The sequence below is a fragment of the Hippocampus bargibanti genome, linkage group LG09, assembly GCF_051943395.1.
Source record: "Hippocampus bargibanti isolate YZ-2025 linkage group LG09, ASM5194339v1, whole genome shotgun sequence".
Classification (NCBI taxonomy): domain Eukaryota; kingdom Metazoa; phylum Chordata; class Actinopteri; order Syngnathiformes; family Syngnathidae; genus Hippocampus; species Hippocampus bargibanti.
In genome coordinates, this window is record NC_142742.1 from 24894479 (window position 1) to 24918738 (window position 24260).

General features: G+C 46.8%; 2 protein-coding genes across 2 annotated transcripts in view; both read right to left on the reverse strand.

Annotated features, from left to right (window-relative positions):
* syne2b (spectrin repeat containing, nuclear envelope 2b) overlaps window positions 1-14027 on the reverse strand; it is an 80242-nt gene extending 66215 nt beyond the window's left edge. Inside the window, 11 exon segments of the mRNA XM_089005287.1 lie at window positions 930-1043; window positions 1117-1206; window positions 2678-2781; window positions 3377-3576; window positions 3640-3839; window positions 3908-4000; window positions 4084-4161; window positions 4235-4330; window positions 9833-9894; window positions 11969-12088; window positions 13490-14027. Of these exon segments, the coding sequence (XP_088861413.1) occupies window positions 930-1043; window positions 1117-1206; window positions 2678-2781; window positions 3377-3576; window positions 3640-3839; window positions 3908-4000; window positions 4084-4161; window positions 4235-4330; window positions 9833-9894; window positions 11969-12053 (1122 nt within the window). The 5' untranslated portion in view covers window positions 12054-12088; window positions 13490-14027.
* A 957-nt stretch (window positions 14028-14984) lies between these two features.
* Window positions 14985-23098, reverse strand: LOC148894124 (serine/threonine-protein phosphatase 2A 56 kDa regulatory subunit epsilon isoform). Its single transcript, XM_089005279.1, has 14 exons — window positions 22721-23098; window positions 21139-21299; window positions 20405-20601; window positions 20238-20339; window positions 20084-20176; window positions 18903-19033; window positions 18751-18810; window positions 18438-18546; window positions 18296-18349; window positions 18185-18235; window positions 18007-18126; window positions 17802-17929; window positions 15454-15555; window positions 14985-15379 (listed from the first exon to the last, which is right to left on the reverse strand). Exons 1-14 carry the CDS (start codon window positions 22762-22764, stop codon window positions 15280-15282), a joined length of 1452 nt encoding a protein of 483 aa, XP_088861405.1. The 5' UTR covers window positions 22765-23098; the 3' UTR covers window positions 14985-15279.
* Window positions 23099-24260: the final 1162 nt, after the last annotated feature.

Genomic DNA, 24260 nt, shown 5'->3' on the forward strand with positions numbered 1-24260 from the left:
CAGAAAATAGACTCATGCTCTCAACCCAAGCGATGCGATTCCAAGCAGGAAATATCCCCATTGTTGGGCTATTAAAGGCTTTTGATTCTGATTCTGAAAAGACTTTGTCAAAGAATCATACCAGAATCATATCTGACAATGAACGTGCTGGAGTCCAAGAATGGCTCCAAAAAAGTCACCACAGGGAGAGTCAAAGCTAGTGGATGCTCTCTGTGCACATATAAATAAAAATATTTTAAATAGTGTATTTTTTACATGAGTAATTCGTTTTTCACATAATTTTACATGATTTTTGGTCGTTAATTAATTTAAGCAACAAGAAAACTGAGGAGCCAATTGGGAGCCAAAAGAGCCGGATCTTTTTAATGAGCCGAGCCAAAAGAACCAACTCTCTGAGAAGAGACGGATTCTCATCACTAGTGCACATATAAATCAAGCCATATGAATAAAAATATTTGATATAGTGTATTTTTTACACGAGTAATTCGTTTTTCACACAATTTTACATGATTTAGGTAGTTAATTTATTTAAGCAACAACAAAAAAAAAACAGGAGCCATTTGGGAGCCAAAAGAGCCGGATCTTTTTCGTGAGATGAGCCAAAAGAACCAGCTCTCTGAAAAGAGCCAGAATTCCCATCACTGGTGCACATATAAATCAAGCCATATAAATACAAATATTCGATATAGTGTATTTTTTACATCGGTTTTTCACACAATTTTACATGCTTTTTGGTAATTAATTAATAAAAAAAAAACGAAGAGCCATTTGGGAGAGCCGGATCTTTTTAGTGAGCCGAGCCAAAAGAACCGGCTCTCTGAAAGGAGCCGCAATTCCCATCACTCGTCCCAATCATTTTGTCAGATTTTGCCCACACCGGTGCCGACGAAGCGGCTCGGTCCCGACGATGGGCCATAACGTGAACGTACGTGATAGCGCTCCGAGTAAGTCTCGCCCCGGGTGGAGTCCCAGCCCTCCAGCAGCTCCTCGTACGCTTGCTGAAGCCAGCAGGACACTTCCTGCGCCTTGCGGTCGGGGCTCACCTGGGAACAGAAAAAGACAACCAACTTTGGACTTCCCAAAGCGATTCTTTGGGGTCAACCGTGGCAAAAATACCTGCCGCAGCGGCGATGCGGAGATAGCAGGCGTGTAGTGAACGGGCAAGCTGACGGGAGACGCCGCTTTCGGAGGATGCAGGGACTGGCTCTGGGGGAGGAAAGGAGGAAGAAAGCAAAGAGGAGAAAGGAAGCAACTCAGACCTGAGGGATGGGCCGAATGCTGCAGCTTGATGTGAAGCACAAGTGGAAACCCTCAAGGTGGAAAACCTCAAAGTAGAAAACCTCAAAAGTGGAAAACCTCAAAGTGGAAAACCTCAAAGTAGAAAAACTCAAAAGTGGAAAACCTCAAGGTGGAAAACCTCAAAGTGGAAAACCTCAAGGTGGAAAGTCTCAAAGTGGAAAACCTGGTGCGCAAGCGTTCAGGATCACAATCAGAATGCACTTTATTGACCAAGTGTGTAGAACACACAAGGAATTTGTCTTTGCTAGAACACGCTGCACTAGCTAGCACAGTCATCAAATAGACACTTTCTGCCACCAGACAGTCAGGAGACTCAACTCCCTCCCAGCCCTGCCCCCCTGCCCCTTCCCACTGCCACACTCGCCGAACTCTGAGTACACACTGTACTATCATCCTGAACTCTATTTTTTTGTTTTTTTTTTCTGCAAAACCTCACTTCAACCTTTTTTTTTGTTTTTGCATGACTACACTGCCTCACTTTAGATTCAGAAATGACTTTTTTAGCCTCCTTCTAAGTGCCTTGCACGCTGGATGCTGTATGTCATGCATATTAGCATATTAGCATATTTGACAATAGAGCTGACTTTGACATGACAAACAAGTATGGAGGACACTCACAAAGGATAATCTAAATTAATCTAGTTCTTGGCGACGGGGGAAGGAGCTGTTTCAATGTCTGCCTGAGGGGAATCGCTGGAAAAGGTGGTGGGCAGGGTGCGGAGGGTCCAGTAGGATTTTATAATAATAATAATAATAATAATAATAATAATAATAATAATAATAATAATAATAATAATAATAATAACACATTTCATTTTTAAGTGCCTTTCAAAGCTCTCAAGGTCACTTGGCAGTCACAGGATCAGTTTTTCTGTGGGTGAGCAGTGGTAGCCACACGTGCCAGCGTTCACTCAACCCGGAAGTAACATGATTGGCTAGTCACTAGTCAATCATAGGACCACTAGCTGTTAGGTGATAAGAACATACTGGCCATAGCTAGCACACTGTATCTGTAGCTAGCTGCATGAGCAAATATATTGTTGTAGTAATAATAATAATAATAATAATAATAATAATAATAATAATAATAATAATAATACATTACATTTTAAGCTAGCGGTTCTGTCAAGCCACAATGGCTACCTATCTACCCGTCAGGACTGCCAATCATTCGGGAGTGTCGACATCACGTTGTGACATTCGGCAGAGCGACAGCGCGAGCCACGGTGCTGTTGGGGCAAACCGGAACGGCGTGTCTGGCAAGTCCGACGAGTTGCGTGTCGTGGCTGCAAGATTTGGCTTGACTGCGCCAGCCACGGTTGGACCACGGCGGCAAGCGGTTAGCAAAGCGTGCCGGAAAAGCGCAGTGGCGGCTGACCTGCACGGCGTCTTCCTCGGAGTCGAACCCGTCTTGCGAGTAGCGCAGGAACTGCGCCACGTAGGTCATGATGGACTTCTCGTCCGGCTCCCGCACGTCCACATCTGCATCGTCACGGGTGGCCATCGGAGAGACGAGAAACCGCCAAGCGATGAACATTTCACGCTTCAAGACATGACATGCACGTCCCGTTTTGACATTTCATGCAAGGACGCGGACATCCATGACAAGGTTTCTTCATAACTAAGCCGAGATGGTAACGATCGAAGAAGTCTGTTGTAGGAACCTCACAACAGACTTCTTAGGCAACACGGGCTTAGTTATGCTGATGAAGTGATACCAGGGCAAATGGGGCAATCAGGCCGCCAGTCGTAGACCCCGTAATCAATAGAAGTAATCTGTCAGGTCAATAGAAGTAATCAGTGTAGCCTCAGGGAATAGTCCTCTGCTCCCCCCAACCTGAGAGCAGGGACCTATCAGCAGAGTCTGGCCCCGCCACGTCTGGACAGTAGGGACAAAGGATTCAGAAAATAGACTCAACATTGGCCTGTTTCGTCCAAGGGATTGTTTCATTGCAAATTAGAATCTGTTCTCTCCACAAAGGCCAATCAACTCGTCCGCTTATTCAAAAGTGGGCGTTTACCTGTTTCGACATCAACTAAGTCAAGGTCATCCAAGGTCAAGGTGCGGCGTTCTCACCGTCGGGCTCCAGAAGGCGCGGGATGTGGAGCTCCCGCTCGGCCAGTCGGAAGGCCTCGTCCAGGTTCTGCTTGTTGCTTCTGTTGGCCGCCCGGGACAAGTCCACCAGGTCGCGGCGGAGAGCCGACAGGATGGCCAGGAAGAGCACGCCGCTACGCCAGCTGCCCTTGAAGTCCTTCACGTGAAGCGAACATCCCGCGCTGAAAGCAAAGAGACCCGACGTCAAGCCTCGCGGGGCGGCGCGGGGGCGGCGCCGTACGCACCTGCGACACCGCTCGCGGACCCACAGCATCAGCGCCTTCTTGGCCGACAGCTTGAAGCGGGCGTGCAGCGGCGGGCCTCCGCGCGAGACGGGACTGGCGCCGGCCGAGCTCCGCCACGACCAGCGAGAGTCCAGGCTGGCCAGAGACTCCGTGGACGCCTGACGCGAGCTCAAGGAGAGTCCGCCGGCCAGCTCCTCGATCTGTCAAAAGGGATGCAAAGACTCGGACCCTCGGACGCCGATGGCCCCTCGGGTGGTTTTGCTCTCACGTGATACTGGAGGATGATGGTCCACAGCAGGCCCAGGATGATGGCCGGCTTTCCATCCATGATGTCGGGAACGTTGATGTTGACCAGTTTGATCTGAAAGCACGTCGGCGAGGCGAGGTGAGCGACCCCATCAGCTTTCCCGAACTCGACGGCGAACAAAAGACTTGGACCTTCACCGATTTGTGTCGGAGAAAGGCCAGGCCTTTCTCGATGTTGCTCCTTTGCTGGAAGGTTCCCCTTCCTCGCTCTCGGCTCTGAGCCAAACAGACGCTGACGTTAGCGTTAGCATTTGTTTTTTTTTTTACTCACGGTAACTTTTGGACTTACGATGCGCTGGTTGCTCATCACCTCCAGCAGGTCCAGAAGTTTGGAGCCATCACGGAAGTCATTGAAGAGGTCGAGCACCCGGGTCGGAGGTCGCCTCTATGGGGGAAATCCGTTAAGCGCCGTCTCTTCAAGTGTCATCAATGGATTAGCAAGATTGCGTTTTCTCATCTCGAGCAACGTTAGCATCAACCAACCAATCAACAAAAAATGCGCACCGTTTTAGCGCAGACGCAATGGGACGCTGCCTTTTCTTGTCAGTGCCGAGGTTGCAGCCAAACAGTCACTTCATCAACTTTGATTCGCTTATAATAATAATAATAATAATAATAATAATAATAATACATTTGATTTAGAAGCGCCTTTCAAAACTCTCAAGGTCACTTTGCAATCACAGGATAAGTTTTTCTGTGGGTGAGCAGCGGCAGCCACATGCGCCAGCGTTCACTCAACCCCAAAGTAACTCAAATAGATAGAATGCTAGCTCGCTAGCTAATAGATGCAGTCACTAAGCCATCCAGATAGCTAAATGATAGATAGCTAGGTAGCTAGCCAGCCAGCAAGACAGCAAATAGATAGCTAGGTAGCTAGATAATAGATACAGTTGCTAATAGATAGTTGCCTAGCCAGCCAGATAGCTAAATGATAGCTAGCTAGATAGATAGCCAGCCAGCTAGACAGCTAATAGATAGCAAATAGATAGCTAGGTAGCTAGCTAATAGATACAGTTGCTAATAGATAGTTACCTTGCCAGCCAGATAGCTAAATGATAGCTAGCTAGATAGATAGCCAGCCAGCTCATAGATAGCAAAGAGATCGCTAGGTAGCTAGCTAATAGATACAGTCACTAATAATAATAATACATTTAATTTTCAGCGCCTTTCAAAACTCTCAAGGTCACATTACAGTTACAGGATACTTTTTTTCAGTGGGTAGATAGCTACCTAGCCATCCAGATAGCTAAATGATAGCTAGGTTGCTACCTTGATAGCTAGCAAGACTGTCACAAGTCTTCACTCATAAGGAATGATTTGCGTAAATATAATTAACAGATGAAAGATAATACCGTATTTTCCGAACTATAAAGTGCACCGAATTATGATGCACCTTCATCAAATGGCATTTTTTAAAAATACCTCCTATAAGGCACACTGGATAATAAGACGCATGGGTCACTTTTTTGAAAAAAAAAAAAAAAAAAAAGGCTTTTTGGTGCCCCTTGTAGCGCAGAAAATACGGTAAATTGTCTCATTTCATGTCAGAAACGGATGAAAAAAGCTGTGTGTGTGTGTGTGTGTGTGTGTGTGTGTGTGTGTGTGTGTGTGTGTGTGTGTGTGTGTGTGTGTGTGTGTGTGTAAACGCAGGTATGGTTCCAACTGAATATTTTCTTATAGTATTTTTTTGTCAACGTAGGCAAACATACGGTTTCAAATATACATTTTTTTAATTATTATTTTATTGTACTTTTTTTATTTAATAGGATTGTTTTTTTGTGTGTGAATAAATAAATATAAACTACGGTTTCAACTGTATTTATTTTATTTTATTTTATTTTTGTGTGTGAACATAAACGTATGACTTCCAAGTTAAGTGAACGCTAGCGCGTGTGGCTGCCGCTGCTCACCCACAGAAAAACTGTAACGTGACCTTAGGAGTTTTGAAAGGCGCTTAGAAATGAAATTATTTGCTATCTATCTATCTAGCTAGTAGTTGTCTATTAGCTAGCTATCTTTCCTTCTATTTGAGTTACTTGCGGGTTGAGTGAACGCTGGCGCGTGTGGCTGCCGCTGCTCACCCGCACACATTTTTTTTTTTTTAAGTACAGATGACGGCTGAAGAAGCCTTCTCAACCTTGCACAACCTTTTATAGTTCAAATTGAAAAACACACCAAAAAAAGAACTAGCTTCAAAACCGGATATGCTAAAGAAAAAAACAAAAATGGAGGCAATTTTTGGGACACCTAAATTGGTTTGAAATTTGCTGTTGGCCTGTGCGATCAATATTATAAGAAACAAAATTGCGAAATATTTCATGCTGTGTGAAGTGAATGTATCTGAGGTATAATACAACACAATACATCCTAATTTCTATAACGCTTTCACATCAGCTGCAATGGTAACGCAGCGCTTCACATAACAAATGAAAATAAATAACAAATGGACAATTAAAACAAACATAACATTAATTCCTGAAACCAATTATTTTCGCCAATACTGGACTTCATTATTTAGTAGAAAATGATGTTTTGTGGGGACCTGGGCACGGATTATTCTCATTTTAATAGTTTCCTAAGGGAAATTAATGTTTGGAAGATGCACTTTTCGCCTTACACACACTTTCTGGGAAACAATTAAGTTCAAGGTATCTATTTCATCGATCTATTGGTTATCTATAAGCTAGCTAGCTAGCTTCCTATCTATTTGAGTTACTTCTGGGTTGAGTGAACGCTGGCGCATGTGGCTGCCGCTGCTCACCCACAGAAAAACAGATCCTGTGACTGTAGAGTGACCTTGAGATTTTTGAAAGGTGCTTAGAAAGCAAATGTATAATTATGATTATTATGATGATGATGATTATTATTAGCCAAACAATTCCTTTGGAGGGGGAAAGGGAGGTGGCTATGTTTAGCAGCGTCAAGGACACACTTGCTGCTTGGAGCCATTTGGAGGTGTGGGGCGCGTGGGGAGGGTAGGGGGGCTTTGGGTTGTACCCTGGTGGGGAGTCAACAACTGCGTCTGTTGCTGTCCGTCTTCTTCTGTTCTATTTCTTCTTCAGAGCTCGGTGGTGCCCAAAGCAGCACCACCGACAAGTATCCTTCAGTGTGACCTTCAAAACTTCTCCGTTTGCTTTCAAACGACAACTTTGGCCTTTGTTGCCGTTTTGTTTTGATTTAAAAAAAAAAGGATTGAAGGCCTCCTGCCAGGCAGGGGGCGCTGATGCACAATATTTCCGAGCCAGGAAGGTCAAGCCCATCATCCACAAATGGATCCATTTTCGCTGGTGGGTGCTCACAATAACAATAACAATAACAACCACAACAATAATAATAATAATAATAATAATAATAATAATAATAATAATAATAATAATATTAAATAAATATGAATAAATAAAAACATAAATAAATAAATGAACACAATCATAAAAAAATAAAAACACAAATAATAATAATAAATAATAATAACAACTAAAATAATGAAAATAATAATAATAATACAAATAAAAATAATAAAAACACAAATAATAATAATAATAATAATAATGAAAATAATAATTATAAAAATAATAATAATACAAATAAAAATAATAACAATAAAAAAATACTATTAATAATACTACTACTAATAATAATAATACGAATAATATAAATAATAATAATATTAAGCATAATAATACTAATGGTACTAATACTAGTACTACTACTACTACTAATAATAATAATAATCCTAATAATAATAATAATAAGAAGAAGAAGAATACTCATAAGAATACTAATCATAATATTAATATTAGTAATAATAATATTACAAATAATACGAATAATAATACTAGTCCTAATCCTAATCATAGATAGTCATAGATAGCCACAACCATAATCACACATAGATACAATCATAAATAAAATTAAAAATAGAATATAATAAATAAAATACAATGAGAAATAGAAACAATAGCTAACTAGCTGGATAACCACAGTTTTGCACCTGCAATGAATGGTGTGTTGTCTAACGTTTTCCATATATAAGCCGCACCGGACTATAAGGACGGTGAAAACTTTATTCAATGACTGAAGTTTTCCAAATAGTCTATCGTGTAGGTGTTCCGCAGGGCTCCATTTCGGGTCCCATGCTGTTTGTTCTCACTCTACCTGCTCCCATCGGGTTCCATCCGAAGGAAACATGAAACGTTTCCTTCCACTGCTTGAGTTGGCAACGTGCTCATCAGTCCACGCGACAATTTGAAGAACGCATCGAGAAGACATTCTCGCTTGAATGCTTCAAGGACAACCGACACCTCCGGACAAGTTGTGTCCATAATTTGTCACATCACTTGAAATGTCTTCTACTGAGCGCATTTGACAAAGATTCCACCGCTTGAAGCTAGATTTGACCTTTTAAGACTTGCGCTGAATATTCTGGAAGTTGGTAACTCTTCATCTTGAAGGACTTTGCATGCAAAACCAGGAAACGATCTGCATTGATGTTGACATCTTGGAGCGCATTATTTCTTATTCATGGTGCTTGTATGCCACATATCACGGAAGTTGATGCGATATTGCTTATTCACTGAGCTTCATATATGCTTCATATGTCGTGTCCTCCACCAGTTGTGTCATACACGGCTCGAATTGATACAGAAGGACTTCTTTAATCGATTGCAAACATGTATGCTTTCCTCTTCGGAACTATTTGAATCATATTCATAACTGGATGAGTGACAAGAAAGCATCTTTTTCCCATTCTGAACTCTCTGAAGCCATTGTGTCCTTGAGAGCTTTGAAAATGTCACGTATTATTATTATTATTATTGTTTTGATTCTGGAGCAAGGCAGTTTGTGAAGGAGTATCCTGGCGTGACACCACAAACAAGGGGGTGGGACCTTCTGAAACTGGCCATTTCCGGTTTCAAATTGAAGTAGTTTTTAGACACTTGAACTCATTTTGATTGGTGTTTTGCCTTTGACTCAAAATATCAGCTGGCGTGTTTTGGCTATTTTAGATGCTATCATTTTGAAAAACACCAAAAAATGGTGTCGCTTGTCCTTTAAGGACAACCGACTGATATTTTGAGTCAAATGCAAAACACCAATCAAAATGACCTCAGAAAGTTTCAGTTTCAGGAGGCCCCGCCCCATTGTTGGTGACATCACGCCAGGACGTCTTGCCTTGCTCGAGAATCAAAACAATGGCTTCAGATTGGGAGAAGACGCTTTCTTGTTATGAATATGATTCAAATAGTTCTGAAGAGGAAAGCATACATGTTTGTTCCTTCCGTATCAATTCGAGCCGTCAGGACTCCAATGTAGCACCCAAAAAATGCACAAGATGGCGCTCAAGCTCCGTTGGAAATGGGTTGATTCGTCAGCTGGGAATTTGTGTCAACTAGTATCAAATAGTAGTCTTGATGCAACACACAACGATTCACCATCGCGTTATTGGTGTTTTCCTTCTAATTTCGCCATCAACACGATGTTTTCAGAGCAAACAAAGTACCGCAAAATGCATTGTGTGTGGCTTTCTCGGTCAGGGGGCGTTCCCTCTGTGACGTCACGTCAGGCGTCGTCATCAACTCAAAAACAAGACTTCCTGAATATTCAGCGCGAGTCTTAAAAGGTCAAATATAGCTAGCTATATGCGGTGGAATCTTTGTCAAATACGCTCAGTAGAAGTCATTTGAAGCCATTTGACAAATGATGGCCACAACTTGTCCGGGGCGTCGGTTGTCCTTTAAATTTGGTCACGAATGCGCATTCGGGTCGTACCAATTTGGGCTTGGCGGGTGAGTCCCTACTTTGATGTTGCTCATCATTCCGGTGGAATGTTCTTCCGCTAATGTTCAATCCTCGCGAGGCATTCAAATGCCTTGGATTTGTGGCTCACCTGTGCCAGCTGGGCGTTGACCCAGTTGGTGAAAGTCCTTTTCTGGATCTGCTCCTGCTCCACTGCAAAAAAAAAAACACAACATTGCCACCACGTTTCTTCATTTCAAATTGTCACAACTTTATTTTCTTCAAGACGATCGACAATCCACAAGCACAATATGGATTTTTTTTTCTCCCGTCAGAAGAATGTCGACCATTTGGTTTTTGTTTCACAACGCGACATCATCGTCTGCTTCATGTCACAAAGAGGGTGCAGCAAGTGCTGAAGAATGAATGACTCTGTGTGTCTTTGCGTTGTCGTATTCTTTGTTATTCAGTTTTTCTTGTTGTTTTGTTGACTTCAAGATGGCCGCCTCGAGAGTGGCTGCCTTTCCAGCAGCTCCTGTATTTTGTTTTTCTACTTCTTTCTTTCCTTTCATAACTTTGCTGCTGTCAAATGTCCATTTCTCCACTGCCAGACCAATAAAGCTACATCCAATCCAATCCAATCACTTCCTGTTTCGGGTGTTCACCTTGCGGCCAATCGAGCGGCGCCCGCGCAAAACAGCAGCGACTTTCTCAACTTTGTGAGTTGGAATCTGCCCGACGTTGACGACGTTGACGACGTTGCGGTTGTTGGCGGGAAGAAATGAACTCACCCATGGCGGCGCAAGTTTTCACGAGGCCAACGCAGGCAAAGCCGATGAAAGCTGAATGGAGCTTTTCTGGTCCGACAGTTTTTCCAGCAGGTCCGACTGACTTAAGTCCCGCCCCCTGGTGACGTGCCCATCAAATGCCAACTGGTTTAACCCTTCGCTCCGCCGCCAGTCACGCTTTGACGAGCGTCTCCGCCTTGAGGTACGAGTCGGATGACCTCCGACATTTCCCACATACCAGGGCGGAGCTCCTTTGCATGTTTTCATGTCTTTTAATCATAAGTATAATCATAATAATCATACTACTAATAATAATAATAATAAATTTGATTTCTAAGCGCCTTTCAAAACTCTCAAGGTCACTTTACAGTCACAGGATGAATTTTTCTATGGGTGAGCAGCGGAAGCCACATGCAGCAGCGTTCTCTCAACCCAGAAGTAACTCAAATAGATAGAAAGCTAGCTCACTAGCTCACAGATAATAATAGATAGCCAGCTACATGGATAGATAGCCAGCTCATTGATGACAATGATTTGATCTTCTTTCATCAGAAAAAAATGAGTTCATTCCTAAATGATATGGGTGTGGAGTTATGTGAGCTTGAAATGGGGGTGGCTGTCTAAAATACAAGGAAATACAAGACAATACATACATTTAGCGCTTTCACACAAAGTGCTGGAGAATGAATGACACTCTGTGTCTTTTTTGTTGTCATATTGTTTGTTATTTAGTTATTTTGTTGCACTTTGTTACTTCCGGGTTTAGTGAACGCTGGCGCTTGTGGCTGCCGCTTCTCACCCGCAGAAAAAAATATCCAGTGACTGTAAAATGACCTTGAGAGTTTTGAAAGGTGCTTCGAAATGAACTGTATTATTATTATTATTAACAAAGCGCTAATATGGAAAAAAGACAAAGGCTGCCTCTTTGTGGAAGGAAAAAAAACACAACCAGAGTGTCATGATCTGGTTGGCGACCAACGGGGGGCGCTGTCGGCCCCGCCCGCACCTGCACAGGTGCCGGTCGTCCCGATCAGTGGCGGACCGCCACGTTCGGATTGGCGACCGACGGGAAGCGACGTCAGCCCTGCTCGCAGGTGCTGGTCGTTTTCATCAGTGACACTTAAAAGGACTCCCGGCACGACCATCCGGTGTCGGTTCATTGTTTGTTGCATGCTTTGTCTGCAATGGCGTGCATTGTAGGCTGTGCATGTGTTTCTTTAACCTTGGCGGACTTTTACACTTGGTTTTCTTTCGATACTTTTTTTCCGTTCAGATCATTTTGATGTTTTACATTTTGTTCCTGCTGACTTTAATTTAATACAATTTGTCAAACAACCTCCTGCCTGCTTTTTGGGATCCGCACCCGCCATCACCACCTCGCAAAACGTCACACAGAGTTCTGAGCAGCGCTTTATCAGCACCCAAAAAAGAACAACAAATTGGGGAATGGCGCTCTACTTCCTACTTTCTATTCCCGAATAAATTGTGAGGTGACTGACCCTGCAGCAGCACCAGGAGATTGTCGATGTCCAGAGGGGCGGAGCCTGTCTCCCCCATGACGTCATCGGGGTCCCCGGAAGCCATTTGGACTCAGCGGTCGCCCGCCGGCAACATGGCGCCTGCGCACAAACAAACAACGGAAGGAAACCCGGCTGCCGGAACATTCGCGCGAGTTTGTGTTGACGTTGGGCGGAGCCAAACAATTGGCGAGGCACCCGCGCGCGCTTACCACCCGGCATGCCAATCATCTCAAGGTTGGCCTGTTCCCCACGTGTGGGACGGACGCGTGAGCTGCCGTCAAGGTGATTTCCTTGTCTCAAAATGACTCGGCTGCAAACCGGCGCGAAAGGCGCCGCAAAAGCGCCGCAACGCTACTCAGATGGCATTTAGTCGACCCAACTTGCAGCCATCGAGGATGGGAGGGTCGTGGGCGGGGCTTTTGACAACTCTCAATGATATTGGTCGGGAGTTATCTGAGCTTGAAATGAGGGCAACTCGACAAAATACAATACAGTGATACCTTGGCTTACGAACTTAATTGGTGCCCAGACAGAGTGTGTCAGGCAAAAAGTGTGCATCCCAAAAATTAATTTCCCATAAGAAACCATTAAAATGAGAGTAATCCGTTCCCAGGTCCCCATAAAACATCCTTTTCTACTTTCTAAGCCTCAAAGGACAACCGACATCGCGTTTTTGTTTACTAACTGACATCAGAAAAACTTTTGTAGCATCTAAATTAGCCAAAACACGCAGTCTGATATTTTTAGTCAAATGCAAAACACCAATCAAAATGACTTCAAGTGTCCAAAATCTGAAAAAAAAAATGACGCGTAAGTGGCCAGTTTCAGGAGGTCCCGCCCCCTTCTTCGTGGCGTCACCCCAAGACGTCTTGCATTGCTGGAGAATCCAAACAATGGCTTCAGATTCGGATAATATGCTTTCTTGTTACACATCCAGTTATGAATATGATTCAAATAGTTCTGAAGAGGAAAGCATACATGTTTGCAATCGATTAAAGAATTTATTTGGGCCATTTTGAGGCAACATTGGGGGAAAATCTCTCACCCCAAAAAAAAGGCACACAATGGCCACCGAGCTCCTGTGAAGCTGTAACAAAGCCCTAACATGGGAAAAAGGGAAATGCTGCCCCTTTGTGGAAGGCAAGAAAAACATGGCCAGAGGTCAAGAAGCACCTCCCTCCGTCCGTCCGTCCATCAAGAAACAAGTCGCAAGTGAGAAGGGAGAACCATCTGGAAGGCTCATCGGGCGAGGCAAAGACCAGGGCGCCGGTCACGTGCCCAGCGCAACTCGCGCCACTTAGCATTTGGGAGAAGGTCGCGGCGCTGAAAATAGCTCACTTCACTCCAACACGTGCTGCTGTTGCTGCACTCGGCTTAGCTTCAACTTTTGTCCTCCCACAAAAACGCATCATCGCCACACGGGAGGGCAATGGGGGGGGTATCCTACCCGACAGTCCTTTCCCTTCGTCTGTTTTTGGGCGGCGAGGACGTTCAGCTTACCTGCGACGCCGGTGACCAGAAAAGCTCTCCGGGCCAGAAGAAGTCCAGACCACAAGTGGAGGACGGCGGCCGAGGAAGCTAGCGCAACGCTCGCGCACACACCGCAATTTAACAACTCTGACGTGCGACCACAGACCAACCGGGAGGGACATCGGAGAGGGGGCGCCACCACCCCTGCCCCCCCGTTGCTTAATATAGATGCCCGCTCGGGCGCTTGAAAAGAGCAAAGGGAAGAACGTCCGAAAGGGACCGGGGCAAAGGCCCCATAACGCCGTTGATCGGACCAAGGAGGCATCAATGGTCTTGGCCCGTCTCTCACTCCTTACACCGCTGCTATCATCGTTCAGAGTCATGCCACCTCCCGGATTGACCGTTGCAATTCACTTCTCTTTGGCGTCTCCACAAACTTCAACTGGTCCAGAATTCTTCCGGCCGGATCATCAGCAGAACCTCCTCCTTTCACCACATCACCAAGAGCTCCACTGGCTCCCGCTCAAATAGAGAATCAACTAGAAAATTCTTCTTTATACATTTTGCGCTATCCATAACCTTGCCACGCCCCCCCACACCTATCTGACCTTCTTCAAATTTCGATTCCCTCTCAGATCCTCTTCCTCCCTCCACATCTGTGTGCCCCCCTCTGCCCGTCTGGGGGACGGGGCTTTCAGCAGCTCCGCCCCCAAACTCTGCAATACCCACATTGAATCTCGCTAGTTCACATCACACCTTCTCATCCGCAGCGCGCAAACGGACAAGACGAGCATGTCACCAAACACCAGACCAACAACAAAGAAAGACAGAGACACAGACAGACAAGCAGGCAGAAAGACAAAGACAGACAAAAAAAAAGACAGACAGACAGAATGACAAAGACAGAAAGACAGACTGAAAGACAAAGACAGAAAAAAGACAGAAAGAAAGACAAAGACAGAAAGAAAAAATATAGAAAGACATACAGACAGACACACAGACAGAAAGAAAGACAGTCAGAAAAAAGATAGACATAAAAAAGACAGATAGATAGAAAGAAAGACAAAATGAAAGGCGAAGAAGACGAGGCGACTGACTTGTGAGGGCTGACTGGCTGCGGGCGCCCTCTGATGGCCCAAACGGGTAGCGCACTTCGCAGACTCAAAAGCCTGCCCGGTAAACACACACACACACACACACACACACACACACACACACACACACACACACACACACACACACACACACACACACACACACACACACACACACACACACACACAAAGCGGCTTTCAATGGACGCAATTGAAGCTCGGCCTCCTCTCACCCGCCGATGTGATCAACACGTCAGCCATTGACTTTTTCAGCCTCTTCTTTCCCGCGAGCAGTCAGTCAGTGACGTCACGGCCGCCAATTCGGGGCCCGTTTTGTGACTTTCGGTCCGCGGGCGCCCTCCAGTGGCACTCAAGAAAAACGCACGTCTCGAAGCTCCTTTTTCGGAAAAAGTGTGACAAAGGCAACAAAGTTCCAAACCTTCTTTTTTCATGTTCTCATTGAGTGTATTTTTTTTTATTGTTATTGTTTGTTTTTTTCCCGTCCGTTTGTAATAATATCAGTTGAAGGGAAAAAGAAAAAAAATATTTACAGTGTTGTTGAAAGCATGAAAACAGACGTGTTGATGAATCTAGTGGAAAGTCATCGCACAAACACAAGAAGAAGAAAACAAAAAACAACAACAGAAGAAGAAGAAGAAAAAAAAAAAAAAACAAGTGAAGAGACCAGCGGCAGGGGGGCGGGGGGACTTGTGGGGGTGTCCGGTGTTAAGTGGGGATGATGGCGTCGCTCCGTAGGCCTCGCTTCAGCTCCAAGTCCTCCAGCTTCTTCCACAGCTCCTCGCGCTCCTTCTCCTTCTTCTTCTCCCTGCGCTCAACAAATGGCAACGTCATGGGGAGGGGGGGGGAGGGGCGCCCCGGGGTTAGCGCCCCGTTTCTTACCGCTGGCGGTCCGACTTGTAGGTGGCGGTGAGCTCGTCGAATAAAGTACTGTTCATCTCCATGAAGGCCTTCAGCACGTTGTAGACCAGCGCCACGATGGCCCTGCCCGACAACACAAAGGGGGGAGGAGGGGGCTCAGCGGCAGGAGGCTCCCACGGATGGGGGAGGGGAGCGTGCCAAAGACCGACCCTCAAGGGAAGCATTTTTTATCATAATAATAATACATTTCATTTTCCAGTCACAGGATAGTTTTTTTCTGCAGGTGAGCAGCGGCAGCCACACATGCCAGCATTCACTCAGCCGGGAACAGTATTAGTAATAATAATAATACATTTGATTTCAAAGCGCCTTTCAATACTCTCAAGTACACTTTACAGTCACAGGATATTTTTTTCTGCGAGTGGGCAGCGGCAGCCACACGTGCCAGCCAGCGTTCACTCAAGCCCGAAGTAACAGTAATAGTATTTGTAGTTTTATTAGCATTAGTAGTATTAGTAATATTAGTATTAGTAGTATTAGAAGTATTAGTATTAGTCGTAGTATTAGGATATTAGTATTAGTAATAATACATTTGATTAGAAGTACCTTCTAATTGACATTACCTTCTAATTAATATTAGTAATAATACATTTGAGTAGAAGTACCTTCTAAGGACACTACAGTCACAGGATATTTTTTTCTGCGGGTGAGCAGCGGCAGCCACACGCGCAGTAGTAGTAATAGTATATGTACAGTAGTTTTAGAGGTTTTTTTTGCCTGTTTTAGTACACTTGCGCCATTTGGTGGTCAAATGTCAATCTAGCAATCATGTCAAGATAGTGTGGCTCAAATCCGATTGTTTGGAGTTCAAATCTTTTTGGCTTCCCCGACAGAAAATACTTACATGTTGACATTCTTTTTTTTTGGAACATCGAGTTTGGCATCGACGTCAGGGTAGAATAGTCAAAGCAGTGGCTATCGATCGATCCAGAGGATGTTAGCAAAATGGTGTCACCACAAAATGCCAACTTATCAAACGGGCACGCTGGTGTTTGGTGATACCTTGGCTTACCAACTTAATTGGTTCCCAGACAGAGTGTGTAAGGCAAAAAGTGGGTATCCCAAACATTCATTTCCCATAGGAAACCATTGAAATGAGAATAATCTGTTCCCAGGTCCCCATAAAACATCATTTTCGACTAAATAAGCCTTAAAACTACACACAATACACCTTATTTTATGTATAATACATGTGCTATGGTATTATAATGAAATAAATAAACTGTACTGTATAATCTTCTTCTTTTCCCCTCAGGGGTCGGTCGCCACAGCGAATCAATGTCCTCCATCTATCACAGTTTTGTGCATCCTCTTCTCGCACACCAGCTACCTTCATGTCCTCTTTGATGAGATCCATAAAGCTCCTCTTGGGTCTTCCTCTCGGTCTCCTGCCTGGCAGTTCAAGGCTCAGCATCCTTCTCCCCATATAGTGGGTCTCTCTCCTCTGGACATCTGGTCCAAACCATCTCAGTCTGACGTTCTCTCGAAAGCCTCAAATATGAAGTGTCCCTCTAATGTAAAACTGTACTGTATAATAAAGTGGTTTTATTGGCCTTTGTGATGGTTGTTGATGGCTTGATGGAATGGAGTGGCCGCTTTCATCAGCATGAAACACTTGATGAGGAACGTAACCTTCTTTCACCATCTTGAGGATCGTTCCTCAAGATGGTGAAAGAAGGAGGTGCTTTCTCTGCCATCATTTTACCTAGTTCATCATCAATTGTGTTCTGTTTAGCTGGGTTGATAAGCTTTTTGCATCAAGTGTACAGATGGCTTGTGCGGGTTATTTGTGGAGCCTGATTGATGGGATATTTTAACCTTGCAGTCTACACTCTGCCTTTGAACTATCAATAAGGTTGAAACGAGTCCAAATTTCACTGTTTTCTATCCATTTTCTCACACTGTGTCTCTTTAATGTTTAACCTCCCCCGACCCCCCTCACTGCTAGTTCTTGACCAATCACGTGGCTTTAACCAAAGACCGGGGGCAGGGAATAGAGGAAAAAAAAAAACAAGTGAGCTGCCATTTTCTTGTTTCGAGAACGGGCTCGTTCACCGCTCATTGTGGCGCTTCGTGTGTATCCTGAAAAATAGTTCGTATGACAAGGTAAAATTTTCGTAAACCGAAAAGTTCGTAAGCCAAGGTAAAATTTTCGTAAACCGAGGTATCACTGTATCACATATCCTGGTGTTAACTTCAAAATAAAATAAATTTGCTTGTCCCACTCCCCCCCAAAACAAGGGCCACTCCGGGACCGGACTTTGGCACCCCGCGAACCAGGCGAGCGACGGCGAGCGACTTTGCCTCACGGGTTCCAGTGCTCCTTGGAGATGCGGTAGAGGCTGGCGAACATGATGGGCAGGATGACGCTGGAGTTCTCCTCAATCAGGCTCATGATGTACTCGTTGTTCCAGTAGTAGAGCGCCCGCTCCGCCACCTGCGCAGCACAAAGAGCGCCAGCCGAGTGAGCGCCAGGCCTGGGCGAGCGCGCCCGTCGTCCGCGTGGCGGCGCACCTGGAAGTGAGGGCTGGACACGCATCTGGAAATCTGCTTGAAGAGCGGCTCCTGGATCTTAACGAACTGGGTGGGCTCGATCACGTCCAGGATCTCCTCCAGCTCGCCCAGAAACATCACCTGGCGGGAGGTCAAAGGTCTCAAGCGGACCCGCAAAGTGGCGCAAGAAGCGGCTCACCTCTTTTTGACTGCACGTTTTGGGCCAGAACTTCAGCAAGCCTCGGATCACCTAACAAAACAAAACATTTGGTTCCGGAACCAAAAGCGCCGTCTGTGCCCGCCCACTCACCGGTTCTGTTAATGTGGGGTCTTTCTCCAGGAACTGGACTATGCAGTACGCCAACTGCACAAAAGAAGAAGAAGAAGAAGAAGACGGCTCGGATGCGATCGGGCAGCCGGATTGGGCGGCGCCGGATTGTGATTGTTTATACCTGCGCGTGGAAGAGCGACAGGGTGCGGACGGTGTGCAGCGGGATCAGAACTTTGACCAGAAACTGCTTATGCTCCGCCTTCAGCGGCAGCGCAAAACCGTTGATGATGCTGCACGGGCGCACACACCCACAAAAAAGCCGTCATTCGTCTGGCCGCTCAAAGACAAAGTTGCTTCTTTCGCGTCACGTCGCGTTGGCCGTATTTCAAGGAGAACGGCGTCGCAAGTCCACAGCTGGACTCTCGGCGGACATTTCGGCTCTCCGACAGTTCTTACTGACCAAGGGGGGAGGGTGGGAGTTGGGGTCCACGTACCTGCCCAGGATCTCCAGCAGTTCCGCCACTCCGTTGAAGTGCTCCGTCTCATAAACAAAACTGTGGCAGGCGGGCAGACAAAGAAAAAGGCACGTTTCACACCAAAAGACAACATTTCAAAGTGGTCCTGCGTGCTTGCGGCGGCCGCTGACCGTAGAAAAATATTATTGATCTGTTTTCGTATAAAAGCCCTCAGTCCCAGGAATTTGCCGTAGATTCTATGCAGGACCGTCTTCAGGTAGTCTCGCTCCCGAGGGTCCTCGCTGTCAAACAGCTCCAGGAGCTGCGGGGGGGGTTGCAAAAGACAAACATCACATCATCACGTTTTCAAGGCGCAGACCATCCATCGACGGAGGCCACCAAACATCAGCGACAGCAGATGACAGTAATACCTTGCTTTACCAACTTCATTGGTTCCCAGACAGAGTGCGTAAGGCAAAAAGTGTGTATCCAAACATTAATTTCCCATAGGAAACCATTCAAATGAGAATAATCCGTTCCCAGGTCCCCATAAAACATCATTTTCTACTTTCTAATTTTTTAAAACTACACAAAATAGACCTTATTTTATGTATAATAAATGTGCTATGGTATTAATTAGAATGAAAGAAATAAACTGTACTGTATAATATAGTGGTTTTGGATTGGATTAACCTTTATTAGTCTCGGAGTGCATCAACGACCTTTGTGATGGTCGTTGATGTAGTTGCCTCTTGATGATACCCGACTGAAGTTGCCGTGCTTTCTCTCCGCGATAATTTGACCCAGTTCCTCATCAATTGTGTTCTGTTTAGCAATTTCACTGTGTATTCTATCCATTTTCACACTCTCTCACTGTTGTCTGCCTATCTATTTTTATTTGCAGCTCTGTTTCTGTAACCCCTCCCCTCGCTGCTGCGTTCTTGACCAATCACGTGCGGCTTTAACCGAAAACTGGGGGCGGGAATAGAGGACAAAAAAAATCTGCTGCCATTTCCTTGTTAGGAGAACGGCTCGTTCGCAAACGACACATCACTTATTGTGGCGCTGCGTGTGTATCCCGAAAAATAGTTTGTATGCCAAGATTAAATTCTCGTGAATTTAATGTTCGTAAGCCGAAAAGTTTGTTAGCCAAGGTGTTTGTAAACCAGGTATCACTGTATTTGTATCCTTATTTGTTGCGGGTTTGATGGCCCAAACATGGCCACGCCCCAAGCGGCTTTTCTTTTCTGATGCAGCCGGAAAGAAATGCACACTGGCAGACCGGGGGTGGGTGGTCTGGAATGCAACTTACACCCCCCCCCCCCCCCCCCCCCCTCTAGGTGGAAGCGTGCGGGTGTGAATGAGGGTGCACCTGCAGGACAAACTTCTGGTCGATGTACTTTTTGGCAATGCTGGGCTGGAACTCTTGACTTTCCAAGAAGCGAATGAAGAACTCGTACACCAACTGAGGAGAAGGGCGGACGTCACAAACGGTGGCCGGGGAGGCGGGGCCAACCGGCGCTCACCTGTAAGTGAGGCCAAGACGCCTCCAGCGTGGGCTCGTCCTCCTCGGGGTCAAACTCGTTACTGTCGCTCGGCGGGAGGGTCCGGAATATGTTGTGAAACACCTGCGAGGAGGCGGGGGAGGGGCATGAGGACCCCGTCCCGGCACGGGTGACGGCGACCGGCTCACCATTTTGACCACTTCGGGGTAGGCCTGCTCCGTCAGGTAGCCGCGGCTGACGGTGACGTAGTCCACCAGCTCGTTGAGGGTGGAGCGCTTGTACTCCTTCATCTTCAGGTCCGACAGCGTGTCCATGAAGTCAAAGACGGTGCAGCACTGCGCCAGCTTCTTCAGGAACAGCTCCGGCTGCTCGGGCGCCGCCACGTCTGCGCAGACGTCAAACAAAGCGTGGCTCAAGCGCTCGCCGCCGTTGTCACCGCAAACGGGACTCCGGGCGCTCAAAGCGCCTCACGCCGTGACCCCCGCTTGAGGGTTCAGTCGCTCGCTTGCGGAGACGCGGTGGACAAGGCCGAGGACTGACCCCCCCGACCTTCCGGGTCAGGAGACCGACCCTCCGCCGCGGGAGCGAAAGGAGTCAAAGCCTTTGGCGGAAACAAATCCTTGGAGAAGGTTTTGCCTGGGATCCGCCCTCCTTTTGAGACGGCAGCCGCGACGAAGCTAACGGGCTAACTTTAATATGGCAACGTCATCGCCGGGCAAGCTCGGGTTTCTCCTGGGGCGAAGGGGAAGCAGACCGGGTGAGCGGGTGGCGGCTATTTTGGAGGGTTTGATCCCCGTGACCGGGAAATTGCGGCGGGCCAACGGGTGCAGGCAGGCCAGGCCAGGCCAGGCCAGGCCAGGCCAGCCCCGCCGGTCCAGGCGACCCCAAACGTGCGTGGCGTCGTGGCGTGCGAGTGACTTACCTTTGAGCAGTGGCAACGGCGTCAGCTCGATGGGTTTGCCTTGAGAGCGGAACTGGGACGAGCTCTGCGAGCGCTTCTGCTTGGCCTTCCTGACCGACTTGCGGGAAAATCCGTCCACTTTGTCCACGGACGGCGGCGTGGTGGCGGCCGAGGACATCGCCCTGCCGGGGAACAAGGCCGCACGCGTCAAGACGGGACCCGCGCTCGCAAAACTAACCCAAGCGACCGCCGACGCCATCGCTGTGAACGCTCGCGGACGGCGGGAGGACGGCTGACGAGCCTAACGCAGCCGTCTTCGGACACTCGGCGGGGGACACCCTGAATCGCTTGCCAGAGACAGGCAAGCATTCCCTCTCACACTCGCACCAAGGGACAATTAGGGGTGTTCGATCAGCCTGCCATGCATGTTTTTGGAATGCTATCTGTGTGCGCCCCCCTGACCGTCTCAGCATTATGGGGGACAGAGCTTTCAGCCGCTCTGCCCCCAAACTCACTTCCTCCCAACATTGGTAACATCTCAAAAGCCACCTATTTAAATGTGCATTTTCTGTGTAGCTCTTTCTCTAGTTTCTATTTAGACTTGTATTTTATTTATTGTATTCTATTTGTGATTGTATTTTATTGATGATAGCATGCACTATGCTTGTCTGTGACTGTAAAGTGTCCTTGAGAGCTTTGAAAGGCGCTTCAAAAAGGGACAGAGTCGCCTCTTCCTACTCAGGAAACTGAGGTCTTTTGGAGTTCAGGGGTCACTCCTAAAGACTTTCTATGACTCCGTGGTGGCTTCCGCCATCCACTATGGAATTGTCTGCTGGTCAGGCAGCATCACCACCCGGGACGGGAAAAGACTGGAGCGCCTGGTCAAGAGGGCCACTTCTGTCGTGGGCTGCTCGCTGGACTTTGTGGAGGAGGTGGGCAACAGACGGACGCTAGCTAAACTAAAGGCTATGATGGACAGCCCCTCCCACCCCCTCCTGCCCACCCTGACAGCACTGGGTAGCTCCTTTAGCCAGAGACTATTACACCCGCGCTGCAAGAAGGAGAGGTACCGCCGCTCGTTCCTACCGACTGCTGTCAGGCTTTGCAATTCTCAAGGTGGCAAATAGCTAGCAAATGATAATAAGAAGACTAATAATAATACTACTACTACTAATAATAATCCACTTGATTTCTAAGCGCCTTTCCAAACTCTCAAGGTCACTTTACAGTCACAGGGTTGGTTTTTCCGTAGGTGAGCAGCGGCAGCCACACGTGTCGGCGTTCACTCAACCCACTCATAGAAAGCTAACGGCGGGGTTGGCGCGGCGTGCGACGTCACCTTCAATCTGGGATTAGCGCGCGAGGCCGCCAGCGGCCAAGCGCTGACGTCTTCCCAATCAAAGGTCCAAACATAGCGGCCGCTCATCGCCGCGGCAACGGCGGGCCGCCGGCCACGATCGATACCGACAAGATGCTGACTCATCAAAGGATCTCGACGATGAAGACGACGACGGTGGCGGCCATTTTGCCGATCATTCCAAAACACCGGGAGCCCATCCGAGAGGCCCCCCCCCCTCCCCCCGAAATCCCGGTCCGGCCTCACCTGCGCGGCGGCGGAGGGGCGGCGCCCTCCCCGTGCACGACCATTCGTCCCCGGCTGCCTCCCTGCCCAAATGGACGGCGGGCGCCGCGCGGCAAAAGGAAGGCGAGGGAGCGCGAGCTGGACGCAGACGAGCGACCGGCGCGGGACGATGCGCTCGCCGTTGCCTCCTCGCCCTCTTACATAAGCGGCCTGACGACATACGCGCAAGCTCGCTCGCTGCTGGCGGGGAGGGCGAGGGAGGCGGAGCCACGGAGGGAGGAGGAGCATCGGAGGGAGCCGGGAGAGGAAGGGAGAAGAGGAGGGGGAGGCTGGTCCATGTCCCAACACAGCACACGAACGGCACAGGCAAGGAAGGAGACGGCAAGCCAGAGGACCAAGACGAGGAAAGACGAGGACGGGACGAGGACGGGACGAGGTAGGGACGCTCCAACAACACCAAAGGCAACAAAAATGACAGACAGGAGCCATTGGGAGCATCCGTCAATCGCATCACCCAGGAAAGAAAAAAAAAAAAAAAAACACCACCAACTTACATCCATCAATCTTAATCTTCACAATAATAATACATTCAATGTCTAAGCACCTTTCAAAACTCTCAGGGACACTTTACAGTCACGGGATAACTTTTTTTGTGCGGGTGAGCAGCGGCAGCCATTCGCGCCAGCAATCACTCAACCCGGAAGTAACACAGCAGCAAAGTGATGAAGGCAGAGGAAAGGAAAGAAAGAAGTAGAAACACAGTTCCCACATCAATGCATTCTTCTTTTCTTTTTGGAAAGTCAACAAATGTGAGGGAAAATCTCCTTGTCATTTCCACGTAGGGCCGCAACGACATCCTTTTTCCCAATGGCGTCTATCAAAAAGTCCCTTTTCCCTCTGGGATGAGTTCGGTGTCAACATTTTTGTCTTCTTTCCATTTTGGACAGTTGACCGGTGGCTTCCGACAAGAAGGAAGCTATCTATTAGCCAGTTAGCAAGCTTGTTATTTAGCTAGCTATCTATTAGCAAGCTAGCTAGCTTTCTATCTATTTGAGTTACTTCCGGGTTGAGTGAAGCCAGCTAGCAAGCTCGTTATCTAGCTAGCTAGTTTATTATCTAGTTGGCTGTCTATTAGCTAGCTATCTACCTATTTGAGTTACTTCCGGGTTAAAAGTTATAAATATTATTTTTTAATTAATTATACCTTTATAAGTAAATACATATATTTCTATTTTATTATAAAATAATTGGAAATGATTCATGAATTATATATCACACGTCCAGTTCACTTTAAATGTACTATGATATATTGATACAGTATATACAGTAAAGTCTGGTTATATCGATATGGGATATATCGATAGTCCCGGTTATATCGATACTATTTCTATGCACGCACGGAGAAAATTACATGCAAACAGGGTCGGATATATCGATATTTTTTAGGACTCCCTTGAATATCGATATAACGAGACTTTACTGTATCTCTATCTAGCTATCAAGCTACCGAGCTAGATATATACTATTACATAAGAAATATACTACAGTAAAGTCTCGTTAT